Here is a 17,185-nt window from a genome sequence, read left to right as displayed (position 1 = left end):
TCGTCACGATCATTTTAAATTGCCAAATTTGTTATACCCACCTGACAGACCCCTTGGGAGAGTCAGAGTTGTGCACTTCATACTTCCTGCTACAAGCCCTGCGAATTACACATGGGAGAAGGAGAACCTCCCCACCTCTGAGCCTCTGGACATGACCCACAGGCAACACAGCCCCGGCGTTGAGAAGTGCCACTTAGAAAACAGGCTTGTCCCCCACCACTGCCACCTCCTGCCTGCAAGCACCCAGCTGGCCACAGTGGTGCTCTAAGGGCCCTGTCTGGATAATCCCACCCTACCCTATGCATGGGTATGAGCTGTATGACATCCAGTCAGTTGAAAAGCATCAGTAGGGGAATCGCAGTCACAGTGCGCTCGCGATACAACCAGACTTGAACCCGTGATCAGAGAGCTCCTCCTGTGCACAGGGCAGTGCCTGCACCAGCTGAGTGTCTAATTCTTCAGACCCTCCTAAAACATTAACAGGGCAGCGCAGCTGAAACAAGTCTGGGGACTGCAGACTCAGCTTGGGGAGATCCAGCAAGTTTATAATCCAGTGCTTCTTCATTTGGTCTCAACACGTGCAGTTCCCAGAGGAACACGGCCTTGTTCAAAACTGGATTGTTTTTGTGATGACAGAATCTTCCGTACATTACACTACTTATTCAAAGCACTCTGTAGTGCTGAATCAAGCCTCCCTGTCCATCAGCAAAAACAGGGATGCAGGGATGGGCGAAAAAAAAACAACAAGCAAGCATTTTTGTTTTGGACATAACCGTTCGAGGGAGGGTAGATTTTATTCGCCACACATACAGCAACGCTACAACTTCTCCAATAGGCGGGCACATTGCACACACAGCTCTTTTACTAATATAGGTCATCAAGAGACAAATCACAACAGCTGACGAAGAAACAAGGACCTGTCGCACAGTTACGGAGTTACACACAATACAGGGCTGATCCCGTCATCGGGAAGCTGAAGCACGGCTGGGGACCGCAGACGTCGATGCCCTTCTCATCTTGCCCCTCTCTCCGGGAAGAAAGTGAACTATGCTGGGGGGGGGCGTGAGCGAGTGAGGTGGGCTGGGAGGGGGGGGGGGGGTGTATGCGGGCATGTGGTGCCAGGAAAGACCGGGCAGGCCCCAAGGAACCAGCAGCACACCTTAGTTGATGAGGGGGTTCCTGAAGTTCCTGCCTGCAAAGCGAGCCTTGTCTCCGAGCTCCTCCTCAATCCTGTCAAAGAGACGGCACAAACAAATATATCGTCAGTCATTCCAATGACTGAAACCGCCCAACCGCGTCGGGATTTCATTCAGCACAGATCTGAGCAGCAACCATCTCGCACAGAACTGCCAAGGCATCAAGGGGTTGGCTGCCAGTGCTACAAAAACTGAAGAGCGGATTTAAAACCACTCCCTCTCAGTCAGTCAGTGCAGCGAGATCTGAGATCACTGATGGTTTGCCAACAGCAGATTAGATTAGATTTTGAGGATGTTTACTTTTCACAGCAAGATGGAGAAAGATGCTCAGGTATTTTAATTCTGGAATATTTAATTATTCGCTAAAGAAACCTGCACAGAAGTAGAAGTGCAGCTTTTCAGCACTCTGGCCCGTGAGCACTACCTTAATAGAAGTACTCTTCGCCGAGACCTCCAACGTGCTCCTTTGCTTTGCGCACCCTGCTTCACACAAATAATTCCTGCATTCAATTTTAAATCCTTCAAAGCCGAGACATCAAATGCCCTTACCTGAGAAGCTGGTTATACTTGGCCAGACGCTCTGACCGGCAAGGAGCCCCAGTTTTGATCTGCAGAAAAAAAAAATATTGGTTTGCAAAACGTCATGTTGACCATAGTGCATCCTGAATTCTCGTGTGTGTTAAGATGCTTACGTTTAACTGCACCACAAAGAAGTGCTTTACAACAGTGTTGTAGTTAATATATTGTGAAAATGTTGTAGTTAAGACCCTAGCTTCTCAATCATATTGCAAAACGGTCAGTGAAAGGCTAAACATTTCAAACAGTGTTTAACAGTGTCTGACTGCATACAAATTACTGAACATTTGGAAAAAAAAGTTGCTTTCTTGTATATCTTGCCATTGTGTGAATTTTACCTTACACAAAACAATCATGCAGGGCACAATTTCAGCAAACCCTGTGCTGGAAGGCGTGTTTAACAGCTGACAGCGATAAGTCTGTGGCACTTCTGTAAGCAGTACCTATACAGGTTTGGTTTCACAGTTTCCCTTCATGAATCTGTCCCTAGATCAGGTTCAGAAAGACGAGGACACTTATCAAGTCCCTTACCTGGCCAGTGCAGAGTCCAACCACCAGGTCAGCGATGAAGGTGTCCTCCGTCTCCCCAGAGCGGTGACTGACCATCACTCCCCAGCCGCTGGACTGAGCCATCTTGCAGCTGCACGTGGAAGAAGAGACGCAAGATCTTACACGACGGTTTGAAAGGCCGGCAAAGCTCCAGGGACTTGTTCACCAGCCAGCCGGTGCAGCTGCTGGGGTAACTCACCCTGGAAACAACAGTACACTTCACCGGGGCTTTATGCTGGACAATGACCACACTGAACCAAGAATGCAAAGATAGTGGAGTCGGTACTGAAAGACGATGGCCCACTGGCTGAAGGGGACCCTGTAGATCCCCCCCCCACCCCCCAAAAAAAAAAAATCAACCAACAATTCTGAAAAAAGTACACAGGAAGTGGACAGCAGGACACTATTCGGCCGAGCCCTCAGTTCTGCGTTTCATTCCAGAATGGAAACGATTCACAATTTAACGTGGCTGTTGAAGCCGCGAGGCCTCAAAGCGCAGCCCTGCGCGGAGGGAGTCCCACACGACCAACACTCAACGGACAAGGGGCTGCGTCCGTCCAGAGAGCCTTCAGCCTCGGGTGAAGCCCACTGCTTTCTTTTGTAAAGAAAGCTCCCCCCCCAAAAAAAAAAATCTGGGCTCCCTTGCAGCTCGGCCCAGCGTTGTGAAACCCGGCGAGCAGAAGGCCGAGGGGACACTCACGCCTGCAGCGACTCGGTGACGGAGCCGATCTGGTTGACCTTCAGCAGCAGGCAGTTGCAGGCCTTGTCCCCCACGGCCTTCTCGATGCGTTTAGGGTTCGTCACCGTCAGGTCGTCGCCCACCACCTGGATGGTGGTGCTGCCGGTGAACTTGGACCAGGCCGCCCAGTCGTCCTGGTCGAAGGGGTCCTCGATGGAGACCACTAGGGGGAGCAGGAGCACACGTTATACACAGCTGCACGGCACCCAGGGCCAAAAACCGGAGAGTCGCCCCATTTCTGCAACCCTATAGTTCAAGACGAGCGTCACCCACCCACCCTCTGAGAGAAATAAAAGCCATACAGGGTGCCGACTCAATATGAAATATTACACCCGCGGGCCCCTTGACCAGACATTTGAAATGAATCAGAAACAATCCCCCAGGGAATAAAAGGACCGGAGTGCCAGGCCGGGAGCTAGACACGGCACCGCTCAACTGGCGAGGTCTTCCGAAGGGAAGGCGGGACCTTCCCCCCTCCCCACCCAGGCTGGGGAACAAGCCGCCCAGCGAGCCGCAGAAACGGACACCCCGATATCCTTCACGAGACAGCGGGCTGAGATTCCGGGGGCAACGCCGGCAGTCACACGAGCCGACCGGGCCTCACAGCCTCCCATCGTTCGGAGCCACTTCAGTACAAGTGGGGTTTTGACGGGAAACGTAATTATAAAAGAAAGCTGTACCATAGACATTGCACATCCTTGTCTAACGAGAAATCCTGGCCCTTGTTTTTTTTTTTTTAGAATCTTTGTCTCAAGACACAACAGACGGCTGTGCGAGAATAAACTTGGGAAAAGAAACAAAAACGTGCTTCGGCAAGGGCACGGAGAACACGAGCGTGCAGGAAGGGAACCCTGTTGTGTTTGCAGGGGAGAGCCTTACCCGGGTAGTCCTTGATGAATCCCTTGTACAGGTCGGCCAGCTGGTCCGGGGTGATGTACCTGCTGGGGTTGTCTGGGGACTTGAAGTCCAGGTCGTACTTCCCGTCTCTGTAGAACTCGGAGGCGGCGACGTCCATCCCGATGACGATCTTGTCCGTGTATCCGGCCTTGCCGATGGCATTCTTCAGGAGCTCCAGGGCTGAGGAACAAAAGCAGTGGTCAAGTCCGCAGACAAACTTTCACACAGGAAGTGCCCCAGGTGAAACAGGCCCGTCTGCCTCCGAGATGGGTGGACAAAGATACGAGTAACGACACGCTGGGGTGAGGTACCTGAAAAACACCTTCCATTTGAAAAAGTGCAATTTTTGTATGACAGGACCGTAACACAGCTTACAGCATGAAAAAACCAACTTATTGTGCCTGAACAACAGCTCCTGTCTCCTTTTTGGTGACTGCTCCACAGCACCTCCCTCCATATCAGTCACCTGCAGCTGCAAATCAAGACATCACTGGATCCTAATCTGGTAAAACCTACTTCAGGCTGAGTAACTACTTTAAATATTGGATCCACTGCTGCATACAACACCCTCAATGGGCTGAAGAGGTGTGGATGATTCCTTCTGCTGCTGGCGGCAATTACAATACTCCACTACAGTAGTTGGAAACTACAGGACCGAGCTGCACATCAAGCTGGTTCTGGGAGGACTGGAGCTCAGCATCGCCTGTGAGCAGCTCTTCAAGAAGGGGCGAGCAGCTGCTGCACCCCTCAGCGAAAGTATTCGTCCCGCCTTATTTCAGCGTTTCTGAACGCGGAAACGGCGTCAGCTGAAGTGAAAACTGGAGGTAATTGTGAACATAAAGAACTCAAACACTTCGAACACCGGCTACAAACAACGAGGTGTTTCTGAGGGGCGCTGGCTCCTGGGCACTGGCAGCAGGAGCCGTGCTGTGAAAACTGAGCTCCGCAGGGCAGCAGACAGATCCCCGGGCCCCGAGCCCTGAGCTCCGCAGGGCAGCAGACAGATCCCCGGGCCCCGAGCCCCGAGCTCCGCGGGGCAGCAGACAGATCCCCGGGCCTCGAGCCCCGAGCTCCGCGGGGCAGCAGACAGATCCCCGGGCCCCGAGCCCCGAGCTCCGCGGGGCAGCAGACAGATCCCCGGGCCCCGAGCCCCGAGCTCCGCGGGGCAGCAGACAGATCCCCGGGCCCCGAGCCCCGAGCTCCGCGGGGCAGCAGACAGATCCCCGGGCCCCGAGCCCCGAGCTCCGCGGGGCAGCAGACAGATCCCCGGGCCCCGAGCCCCGAGCTCCGCGGGGCAGCAGACAGATCCCCGGGCCCCGAGCCCCGAGCTCCGCGGGGCAGCTGCTTTTCTTGCTTGCTCAGCACCCCCCTCCCCCCCTGAGCAGGGCGGGTCACAGTTCGGCTAATTCAGGGGCAGCCGCCCCGTTCAGCTGACGGTATCAAGTTGAGGGCCTTAATTTGGAAACCATCTGCCTCCCCGGATCTGCCTGCTTGCTCTCGGGCTGCTGACCTTCCTGCCAGTGAAGACCACTGGCCACTGAACCAGGAGGCTTACTGGGGGGCGGGGTGACCCGAGCCGGACATACAGTCAATAGACACGAGTTTTAGATCCTCCTCAGAGCCAGGGACAAAACAAAGGGGGGTGTGATTCATAAAAAAACGAAAAAAGAAGCAGGCGGCCTCTTCTCTCCCAAGCCTTTATCCCCAGCGCCCCACACCGCACAGGAAGTAAAACCTCCGACCTTCACTGACCCCGGGTGTCCTCGTGCTGAGTGCCCTGGACTTCGCCCAGCCTAACCCCCGCGCGCAGGTCCCCGGCCAGGGCAGCCGGAAGAGAGGAGGACCCTTCCCTCACCTTCCTTGTTCTCCAGGATGTTGGGCGCAAAGCCGCCCTCGTCCCCCACGTTGGTGGCGTCCTTGCCGTACTTCTCCTTGATGACGTTCTTCAGGTTGTGGTAGACCTCGGCCCCGATGCGCATGGCCTCCTTGAAGCTCTTCGCCCCCACGGGCAGGATCATGAACTCCTGCATCGCCAGCTTGTTGCCGGCGTGGGAGCCGCCGTTGATGACGTTAAAGGCCTGCGAGAAACCCAGAAGAAAGAAAAGGCGATGGGCGATTCGCCGCGGCCGTTTCCTCTGACCCCCCTCCCTGCTCCCTACAAATGTTCTGCAAAAAGTCTTCATGCAGTTTAAGAAAACAAGTTAACTGAGGAGGCGTGCGCCCCTTTAAGTTGCCAATGGACAACGGAGCACAGGGAATGTCACGCGAGCAAAAATGACCCCCTCCGAAAAACAGCCAACTGCTGCCGAGAAGCTCCCAGGGGTGCGAGCCCACTAACGGGCGCAGTGGGTGACATCTTAAGCGCGCATGTCAGCGCCAGGCCCAGGCCTCTCCGCCGCGCACTCACGGGGACTGGGAGGATGACCTCGGGGTTCCCGGCCAGGTCGGCGATGTGGCGGTACAGGGGCACCTCCTTCTCGGCGGCGCCGGCCTTGCACACCGCCAGGGACACGCCGAGGATGGCGTTGGCGCCGAACTTGGCTGCGATGCGGGCAAGAGGAAAGGAAAGAAAAGAAAATCACTGAAATAAGCAAGGCTTTCATCGTCGTGTGCGAAGGTTTCCCTCTGTACTATTTAAGGGTGCTGAAAATTTCACACGCATTCAGAGTCACAACCTTTCCACCCCCCAGTCAGATTAATTCTGAGGATTTCTTGGCACACATGCTCTCACACACACACACACAAAATGAAACTCACATTTGTTTTCAGTGCCATCCATCTCCAACATCAGCTTGTCGATCTTCTCTTGCTCGGTGACGGACACATTCTGGGGAAGAAACGCACGAGGCTGAAGTGAAGCGGCCAGGCCAGGGAAGGCGACACGAAACCTCTCCACCGCGTCTTGTGTGAGAGCAAACCAGCCTCTGTGCCCAGGCTGGTTTTTTTAAGCGTCTAGTTTTATTTTAGTGCAAAATGTTTCAGCTTTTCTTAAACTCGGGAGGACGAGAGCCCTCTTTAAGAAGATCCTCCTCCTTCAGTGTCTTTTGTACAACCGGTTTTCTGACAAACATTTAACATTTCAAAGGATAAAACCCAAAAGAGATATGATGAAGGAAATAAACACCTCTTAACTCTCACCCGTACTCAACTAATTAAACTGATAGCTAGAAATGGATTAGGATTTGAAGAAAATGGTTAAAATTGGGTACTTTTAACAGCTGCCCAGAAGCGTATCCAAAACATCTGATCATGCGGTGAGATTAAGTGTTAAGATAATTGATCACGCAGAACGTCAGTATTGCTTTGTACTTATCCAGTTCCAGCTCAGAGCAGGCTGAATACAGCACAGAGATCCGTGATTGCTGTGGCTCACCTGCACAATGTCTCAGTTCACCACCTGCATTCATTTAACGTCAGGGGTCACAACCAGCTTTGACAAGGCCTTGATCTCAGAAACCAGGCCAATTTGGAATCGACAAGAGCCGAGACATTCAGCATGCTGGTTAGAAAACAAATCCATCATTGTGCTTAAGTTGTTAATTTTATGCACCACTGATTAAACTGTTAAAATCCCAAAACAGTGCCATTAAAGATTTCTTTGTTCCTAGCAGACTAGCTCACTCAGAGACCACCTCAGTCTGCAGAAAACCACTTTCTCATAAAGATACTAAAAAAAAAACATACGCTCTGTCTTGCAAGAGGTGTTGCACATAACCTTCATCATTGCAAGGTTAAAAGAAAATGTTAGTTCAAACAATAAATGTTCCTACCTTGCTAATCAGTGCAGGTGCAATTGTTTTATTGATATGCTCAACAGCTTTTGAGACACCTGCAAGGAACAAGCAAATCCATCACTGATCCCCAAAACAGACGACACACTCATGCGCAGCAGGCAAGACTAGACGATCACCGCACGCCCTCACCTCCCCCCTCCGTCTCCTTCCTTAATGTTAATCATTCTGATGCATTACAAAACAAAATATGGAGATGCATGGGGTAGAAGAGTGATGACGTTCAATCACGAAAATGATATAGGTGAAGACGAATGATAGAAAACGTGATCGTCTAAGACTGCCTGCGTTAAGGTTAGTGGTCAGAGCACAGTCCCTTTGCATGCTTTTGTGAATTACTGTAATCCAGCCAACCCCTGCCCCCCCCCCCCTCACCCACAACACCACACACTTTAATTACCTGATTACACAAAGCTGGTCCCAAGAAATCATTAACATATTTAACGGCTCTGCCCACCCCTGACAGAAGGGAAAAAAAAAGATGAAGGATGCACAGAGCAAGCAGAGTAGGAGAGCAAAGTTACAGGAAATGAGAGAAAAACGCTCCCCACCCAGCCAGAAAACAAGCTTTTGTACAGAGATTCGAGATGAGGCGCGTCCTGAAAAACCTACTGGTGACAAACGTCTGTGTTTCCTCATTACAGGGCAGAAAAACCTTGGCTGACTGATGTCACAACACTGCATAAGCCATTCAACAAAAGAGATCACTGAATTAGAAGCTTAAATCAGGGATTTGGCAGAAAAGCTCAGCTGAATGATTTTACTGGAAGGCCTACAAAAGAGGCTCGATTCTCCTCACAGCTCTTCTGCATCACGATGTCTAGGCCATGACGTTCCATCCTGTGCCCAACCGGGTTTTCAGAACTACAGGAGGATGCAAAGCGCTTAATTTCTCATCTGCCGAGCTAGCAAGACAAATGGTGGCGCTGGAGACAAAGTGTCCCCTTTTCTACACTAAGAGAAGAGTCTTGTAGCTCCGTCCCGCAGAGGACGAACAGAAACAGCATTCTGGGGCTCCCCCCCCTCCCCGTCCTCTCCCCCAACGCACCCTTTCCCAAGTAGCGAGTCTTGTCATTGTCGCGCAGCTCCAGAGCTTCATAGATGCCAGTAGAGGCTCCGCTGGGCACGGCGGCTCGGAAGAGACCTGAGGACGACCAACACAAGGGGTTAATAGAGGTGGAGAGAGACATGACCCCAGATAACCTTTCAACGGGAGGACTGGATATTTCACAGCACGCGCCACGCACAACCGCAGGAAACGGAACTCGTGCCGTTTCGGGCTGCCCGTGACGACTCCATTGTACAAATCCTTAGGATCACCAGGCGAAGAATTACCCGCAATTTAAAGAACCCCAGAGGCACGCTGTTCCCACTTCCACCAGCACGCCGAGATGCGGGACCAAGCGCCGGCCCCCCGTGACCTTAACCGAGCTCGTCGGCCGAGGCGAACGGGCGTCCAATAAGATTAGAGGTGCAGCTGTCGAGGAGCATCTCGACTGACAGTACGGAGCCTGATCGCCGTGCGGACGAGACGCCCGAGCTGGGCTGCAATTGCTTTCCCAGCTGTTCCCGGAGGAACAGCCGTGCTCGAGGTCCAGAACGACAGCGGAGCCGACTGCGATGTCAGCAGGAGGCAGATCCCGCAAGGCCCGCTGCGGGAATAACAGGGAAAACGCCTCACTTGGGAAGCGGGAGTTCTTTTCTTCCGGATCTCTCAAGCCCTGCAAGGATAAACGCGCCACGAATCTGCTATCCCACGCGACAGCGCCGGCTTTTACTTCCTTTCAGTGTGCTCAGCTGCCCGAGAGCACATTGCTGCGGGATGTCAGGTCACTGAATTGATGCGACACAGCAGCTTCAACGGGGATTCGTGAGGGATTTAGAACAGCGGGGCTAAGCTTTAAAGGATTACTTCCACCAGCAAAGCTCTCCAGATGGGAATGTCTGCCTTTCAAAACCGGTATTGTTTTTGAAAAAACAAAATTTATCTGCGTTTCACAGAGCAGATCCACACGCAGAAGCTGGCAGAAGTCTTCAGATTACGATTCAGTTTTGCGCAGCAGTAATGTAAAATTCCTAGTTGCTCTTGCCACGACGCTTGCCAAGCATGTACAAGTGCTAACAGAAGGAGTATAAACCCATTCTAAGCAGCGTCTGGAGAGGAGGAGGAGGGGGGGGCGGGGGGTTTCCCTCTGATGCAGCAGATATGCAGGCTCTGACGAGTCACGCTCCTGCTTCAGGAGGGCTAGTACCTGCACGGCTCTTCCCGCTCGCCGACGCTCCCTCATGCAGCAGCGCCCGCTGCCACAGCCTGCCTGGCAGACGTGTGGACGTCTGGGCGTGTGCAGACAGCCACGTGCGAGAACGGAGCACGCCTGGTACGTGACTTCCAGCGACTCGCAGCTCGGCTCGCGGACAATCCCCCCAAAAAATTTCCACGGACAAGGAAAGCCTTTTCTCTCTCTGCTGCTCCCGGCTTGCCGACTGACTTACGGTCCCCTCCCCGAACCCCCTCTGGAGAGGTAGCTGGCTCCTCTTCAAAAATGATGTATTCAGACTTACCCCCTGCACGAGTGAGTCATTGAGGAGACTCGCTGCAGTCGGAGGAGTGTAATGTTACAGGCTATTTTTATGCACCAACAACCTGATCCCTCATTTCCACTCTACTGTACTTTATACCAGAGGCCTGAAAGGAGAGTTTCAACAGACCAGCTCTTCGGCTCTCGATTGGAAGAAATACCATCCCTTCGAGCTGCGGACTGACAGCATCGTCAATCCTCGATTCACGAAACTGCCAGGCACGACTGAAGGCTTGCACCCTGTATTTTCTTCCACTGCTAAAGCTCATACCTGTGGCCTCAGCAGAATATTTCAGGAAAATGACACTAAAGGCTTAATTCGTCTCCCATACCAGAATCTAGAACCTGTAACTATTTGCAAACTTGAGCCCATTACTGCGAAGAGGATTCTTCACCTCCTAACAGTGGACCTGAAATGGCACCCAGAACTGATCCCCCATGACGCCGATAAGGGCTCAGGGTTAAGCCAAGCAAGAACTGACCTGCAGCTCTTCCACACAAACTCACAAAACATGCCTCCTTCTCTCTCTCATGATAATTATGCCATTATGTCAACTCCTGCCCCCTCCCCATTCATTTTACCTTTCTTAGTGTAGAGGTCCACTTCCACAGTGGGGTTTCCACGGGAGTCAAAGATCTCACGGGCGTGGATCTTCAGGATGGACATGATGGCGGCTCTGGAACAAAAGAGGGGGGGGAACAAACGCCGGTGACCAAGCTGATCTGCCTGGTGGGGCGACTGTGCGCCCCCTGACCACGCAGCTGCCCCCGGGTTAAAACGAGCTGATGCAACAAGCTCTGAGCGAGTTTCGCCACGGCCCCCTCCCGGGGGAAAGGGGCAGCGCATGAGGGCTACCTGCCTTCGGAAGAAAAACCGAACGAGCCACGAGATGAAACTTAAAAAAAACCTTTGTGCTCCTAGGAGGACCCCAGACCCCACCTGGAGCCGGAGGGTGGGGTCTGCCCCCAGTTCACCCCATGGCTACGCAGGGCTTCCTCTCCTCGGGCGGGCGGCCTGGGTCTCCACCCGTCCCGTATTCCAACAGAAGCTCTGGCAGAAGCCATGCTCTGGAAAGAGCAGCCCTGCCTTGGGCCCTCGCTCGGCAGGTTCTCCCCAGTCCGCGCTGGGGAGACCGCAGAGACACCCCTCCCCCAGCACACCAGCGCGTTCCCTTCCAGCGCTACACAGCACGACCTGACCAGCACCTGAACAGACGTCTCTTCTGCACCAACGGGCTGAGCAGTGGAACACAGTGGACACGACGGAACGCGGTTCAGAAGAGCACTCTTAAGCGCTCAGGTGTTTTGCATACTCACTGTGAATAAAGACTGTCGCAATAGTTTACAATCACAACTAAACTGCTACATCCCAGCTTTCAAGGATTAGTGTCTATAGAGAGCCTCAAAGGCTCAGCCTCAGCTCAACAATTGATCCTGATTTGCGTTTTTCAAGAACTGGGTTCAGTGTCCTGCATTAGATGTCTTCGGACAGACCTTCTCCATGTCAGCTGTCTGTCATGGTGCAACCTGGTAACAGGTGGCCAGCAGCCTATTTCCAGAACAGCGGTAAAGCCTAGATCAGATCGCCAATGTGCTAGAAATCATCTTATCGATGCACTAATCAATCATCCTTTTCATTCCGACATGCTTCTATTGTGGTTTAAAACTAAACTGTTCTGATCCAAGGGCAATAGGACACCCACACACTTCTGCACCAATATTTTCTTAATGTAAAAAAAAAAGAAAGTGTTGTTAATGATTGCCAGTCCAGCAGTGAACATGTCCGGTGCATTTTGCAGTTTTATGTTGCACAGGGTGACCCACAAACCTTACGGCTCTAAACCACACCTGCATCTGAAAATGAGTCTAACTTCGCCAAATGAGACACCTCAGTTTAGTCCCTACAGCAACATATCAGGCATCAAAACTGGGGCCCCTTTAACCTTAAGTCACTGGGGGCCAGGGAGGCTAGTGTTTATTGGTAAGGATACCGATTTAGTTTAGGCTTCGTGAGCTTGTACCTTTCAAGCTCACAAAATGAGTCCGTGCTCAGATGTCAAGTGAGGCGCACTGAACCAATAAAAGCCTATCTAGACTTTTAGCGAGATGCCCTGCACAGCACTCCCTCTCGATCCATTAATGTCTGCGCGATGGAGACGGACCACTGGAAAACCGCCCCTGGCTGTCCCTAGGAGCTAGCAGACCCATGCACTATCGAGTGTGGGACGGCTGTTTGAATGGAGCCACAGGCTTTTAGTTGAGTTCAGCTTTTGGCCAGCCGGGGTTAAAAAAAAACAAACTTGCTATTCATAGCGAGTCTATTCTAGCCAAGGTGCTCTTGGTTACAAAGCTGTAGGACAGGGGTCTCTGCTCCCGAAGGAAACAGCCAGGAAGAGAGAGACTGTTAAACTGATCAAACTGCATCAGGATGGCTAACAAAAAATAAGCTGTTGTATAGTAAATCTAGTTTTTGAGTTGGAAGCCTACAAGAAGCTTATCTTTTGTACCTAGATCTACCACAGCCAGTGCAGGTCTCCACGTCAACATTGCGTTGTCTGCAATGGGCTTTCCTTCACAGCCCAGACTTCAATATTCCTCACCAACGCGGACGGCCTGAGAGGCCTGTATGTAACAGCTCGTAGCCTCGGCAACAGGCCGCCCGTTTTATTGTAAAACTTATTTCCAGGACCAAGTGACTTATTTCCTTAAACGTCAATTGCGCTGCATGAATCAGACATCTGCAATTTCACAGGAAAGAGCATTAATCATGGCCAGTACTAGTAGAGTCATAATCCCCAAAGCACATTTTCAGGTGCACCCTCTGTCCTGGGGGTTTTATAGGCATTTATAACCAGTGGCTAGGGTTGAAGCTGGTTATGTCAACACTTCGTTCAACTTAGCCAATTGCCAGAAGGTCCTACAGCTCTCCTGGACCAGGATGGGAGACCCCCCCCTCCCTACTCAATATGCAGCCATTCCAGTGCTCTCCAGTAGTGCACAACACTACTACAACCACAGCCACCAACAGTCCTGCTCATAGATAAGATCACTTTATTAGCCATATACAATTTCTTGCACTGTCTTTTCACATACCCCAATTCGCAAATAACAGGGGGGCCCCCCCAAGAACCGAGGGACACAGACTGGGGTCCCGTGATGTTAATGAAAATAAAACTGCTGGGGTCTCCCAAACTGTGCTGGTGGAAAGCAGTCTTAGTGGCTGAGAGGACAGCCCTTTCACCGCAAGAAACGTGCTTTCTGCTTCACTTTGACAAATCAGACCGCAAGAGACTTGAGGGGGCGGGAGGGACGTGTCCCCATTTACTGAACACGCCGAGCATTTCCAGTTCCTGGCACACTGCCTCTGTAGGCAACGTGGTTTTCAATGTCGATCTGGGTTTCGGGGTCACCCCGATAAGTCCACTCGACACCCTTTTTTCTCTCAGACACGCACGATGTCGTGTTTTTCCCCCTCCACCCTCCCGGGCTGTGCCGCGGTCTCCGCACAGGTGTGGCGCTCGCAGCGCCTCGGACGGGACGTGGGTGTTGAGGGGCACTCACCGGGGTGACCCCAAAACCCCGAGAACACGATTGACATTGGAACCGCTACCTCCAAAAGCGGCGTCGCCTTCAAAGGTCGTGTCCTAGGAGCTGGAAATACTCGGCGTGTTCAGTAAATCAGAAAGCGTCCCCCGCCCTCTCCAGCCTCCTGCGGTCGGGTGTGTTAAAGTGAGGCAGCCCGAAAGGCCCCGAGTTCTCTATTCGCTCCAATTTTTTAAACCGGGATATCCTCTCTTTCCCTCCCCCACCCAGAAGTGGTCTTTTTTTAGGGAAAAAAAAACCCAACAACAATTAAAAGAAAATTTAACAGGAGGAGGAGATGAAAGTTACGTTTTAAACGCATTAAAAAAGTCACGTAAAAAAACGCTACAGACAGACTGGCGTTTCCCAGGAAGCAGAAAAAAGCCAGTCTATATTTAAAGTTCCGACACAGACACCATGGATGTCCCTGGGATTAAAGGAAAGATCCGCTTGACAAACAGTTTACTCCCGAGATACAGCTAATCAGGAACTACGAGCTACAGAGCCAAGTTCAAAACGACAGGAACATTGCACAATGATATCAAACGTTGGTCTCGTAAGAGAATGATCTCAGCATTTCTATAAAGCTTTGTCAAGAGAGGAAACGGCGATTGCTTGGCGACAGACCCGTTTCAAACCGCCGACAGCCCCGATACGAGACTCGCCGCTGGGGCTGAACTTGAACCCGATACCCCTTAATTGAATTTCACCACGGCGGTGCACCGAGCGAGCCCTTCACGCTCCGCCTCCCAGATCGGCAAGAGCTTTAAGATCATCAACAGGTTTTAGAAAAGAAATCGCCTAAAATGGGCGATTAAAGCCTTGAACTAAAATGACACAACTTCCTCTCTGACACAATGTACTCCCGGGCCCCCCATTAATTAGCTGCAGCCCCCACAACAACTCGACACCCGCTTAAATCCCGGAGCTTTCCAGGGGTAAGCGGTGTGTGGAGAAAGACACGGATTCAATTCACAGCATATGAATTAATTCGGGACTTATTCGGGAAATAAAACATATTAAAGACGACGCGTGCATAGGAAGCGCACGAGACGGGGGAACCCCCCCCCCTCTCCCCAAGAAACGAATAAAACAGAGCTTACGAAACGGGGCCCGCTCCATCAGAGCTAAAGGCCTTATACGCGTTGCCGGCGAGGTGCTGAGCCGCTCTTACCTGACTGCGCGGCGGTGAAGGTGAGGAGAAGGACAGGGGCTCGCGCTCGCTGGCTCGCTGGCAGACAGAGAGAAGCAGGGCTCGCGCAGGGCAGCGCTATCAGGAGGAGAGCTCGCGCCTGATTGGCTCCTGCGGGGCTCACGCGACACGCCCGCGACTCGGGGAGGGGGGGGGAGGAGGAGGAGGAGGAGGAGGAGGCCGGTGCACGCGAGGCTGGAAGTTTCCACCGAGCGCAGCGGCGCCCGCCGGGCGGATGCGGAACACGTTACTGTTACCGTCTCCATCACATTTTTTTTTTAAAAAAAGCCCAACTTTAATATCCCCTCGTTTGGCAGCACGTCCGATGCGTGCCGTCGGGATGCTCAGCGCATCGGGCCAAAATGAAACCCGTTATTGGAAGCAATGCACGTATTTTTTATTTTTTTTAAAAAAAAAAACGACAAATATGTCTGGAGCCGAACTGGGGCCGCCGTCGTGAGCTTTGTCGGGGCTCACCGCCTGTTGCGCACGTGGGTAGGGGATGGGTGCTTTATTCCGGGGTGCTGCACGGGTTTCAAGGATGTAACCAGACCCCCCCAGGATGAAAGCTGCTTCTCCAGGGACAGTCCCGTCCCAGACCCTCCCTTCCCCCCCCCCCCCGGGATGCAGTGGCGCAGTGAGGGCTACGTGCCGGGAATCAGCAACGCTCCTTTCCGAGCGACGGCGCTGCGTCACCGCACAGAGCACACCGCCGCCCGAGCCGGGATTTCCACGGCCGATTCACGATTCAGTCATACCCACGCCACCCGCAGTTTGACATGGAACAGTGAGCCGCAGCTCCGAGTGCGAGCTCACATTTTCCTCAGCTTTATTTTCTCTTTAGGTAGCCGAACATATAACACATGTACACATACACATGACGGGGCACACATAATAGGCTGAGTGCCCCCATCTTTCTTACGCCCGGAGAAGGCTCCTCAGCCGAAACGTTGTGTTTTCTTTCTTCTCTTCTCCGCAGGGAATAAGCCCAATGACCTGTTCCATGATACATATGACTCGCGCATTTTCTCGATCACGATCATTGGGAAAACGGTTCAAGAATAAGGCGGCGAGGGGAGGGTTCTCAAGCCCTGTAAAACTAAGGTTGTAAAAAAGAGAAACGGAGTGATATTTCAGTGATGAAATATTATTCTTGTTCCTATTTTTTAACTAACGTCTTGCTAACGTCTAAAGTCTAGCGGCGTGGATGTCAGCCTTGCAGCTATTGCGGTCTGGGCTCGACTGTGGAGTCGGGGCTCCTTCTGCGTGGAGTCCGCACGGTCCTCCCGCGTTCACGTGGGATTTCCAGCGAAAGGCGCAGTCTCCTTCCTTTCCCTGTCACAGCGGGGAATAAACCCTCACCTGGTCCCCTTCAAGCCTGACGCCCGCTGACGCAGCTCTCTGCTCTGACCTCTCTGGACCTGGGGGCCCGCAGCTTTCTGGTGGCGGGTGGGCGCCAGTCCAGCGCTTTCGTGGTGAGACCACGCTGCCGTGAACTGAACGACAGACAGCTGCCTGGTGTGCATACGGAGGGACGGCGCTTCTGCAAACAGGATAATGGAATCGGAAAGCGCGCAATCCTTTGCCTTTCCTAACGACCTCGGCTCCGAGCGGAGAGACCTGTTACCCAATACCTGCAGCTTGAATAATTTATAAGCGGGGTTCTGCCTCGGCGGCGCGTCTCGCTCACAGGCGCCCTCATCAGAGCGATTGGAAGGCAAAATGTAACTTTTTTAGTTTTTTTTTTCATCTCGGCAGGCAGGCGATGATGAGCAGATCTGCGCAAACAGCAGCAGGGAATGTAGGACAGGGGTGTCCGGTCCTGATCCCGGCAGGCCCGTGTGCCCGGGTTTCGTTCCAGCTCGGGTAAACCGGGCCGACTTTCCGGCTCTCCAGAGACGCACACGCACACCAGGGCCAGTCTTCCCAGAAGCCAATTAACCCGCCAGCATGTCTTTGGACTGTGGGGGGGAACCGGAGCGCCTGCAGGAAGCCCACACGAACACGGGGAGAACATGCAAACTCCACACAGACAGCACCCCAGGGCTGGAATTCAACCCGGGGCCCCAGCACTGCGAGGCAGC

At 52.7% G+C, this 17,185-nt stretch overlaps 1 protein-coding gene across 2 annotated transcripts; it reads right to left on the bottom strand.

Moving 5' to 3' along the window:
* Nucleotides 1-754: 754 nt before the first annotated feature.
* On the bottom strand, nt 755-15,201 carry eno1a (enolase 1a, (alpha)). 2 transcript variants are annotated; one of them, XM_088937994.1, is made up of 12 exons: nt 15,084-15,201; nt 10,910-11,004; nt 8,797-8,892; nt 8,149-8,207; nt 6,715-6,784; nt 6,365-6,498; nt 5,813-6,035; nt 3,940-4,137; nt 3,022-3,223; nt 2,304-2,412; nt 1,746-1,804; nt 755-1,230 (listed from the first exon to the last, which is right to left on the bottom strand). In XM_088937994.1, exons 2-12 carry the CDS (start codon nt 10,992-10,994, stop codon nt 1,161-1,163), a joined length of 1,305 nt encoding a protein of 434 aa, XP_088794120.1. In that variant the 5' UTR covers nt 10,995-11,004; nt 15,084-15,201; the 3' UTR covers nt 755-1,160. The 2 variants fall into 2 exon arrangements, with proteins under 2 accessions (XP_088794120.1, XP_088794121.1); XM_088937995.1 differs by lacking the exon at nt 8,149-8,207 and adding an exon at nt 7,728-7,786 and having other exon boundaries at nt 15,084-15,185.
* Nucleotides 15,202-17,185: the final 1,984 nt, after the last annotated feature.

Source organism: Atractosteus spatula, chromosome 20 (assembly GCF_055471065.1).
Source record: "Atractosteus spatula isolate fAtrSpa1 chromosome 20, fAtrSpa1.hap1, whole genome shotgun sequence".
Taxonomy (NCBI): domain Eukaryota; kingdom Metazoa; phylum Chordata; class Actinopteri; order Semionotiformes; family Lepisosteidae; genus Atractosteus; species Atractosteus spatula.
Note: the sequence above shows the minus strand (reverse complement) of the source record. Positions and strands in the feature narration are given on the sequence as shown.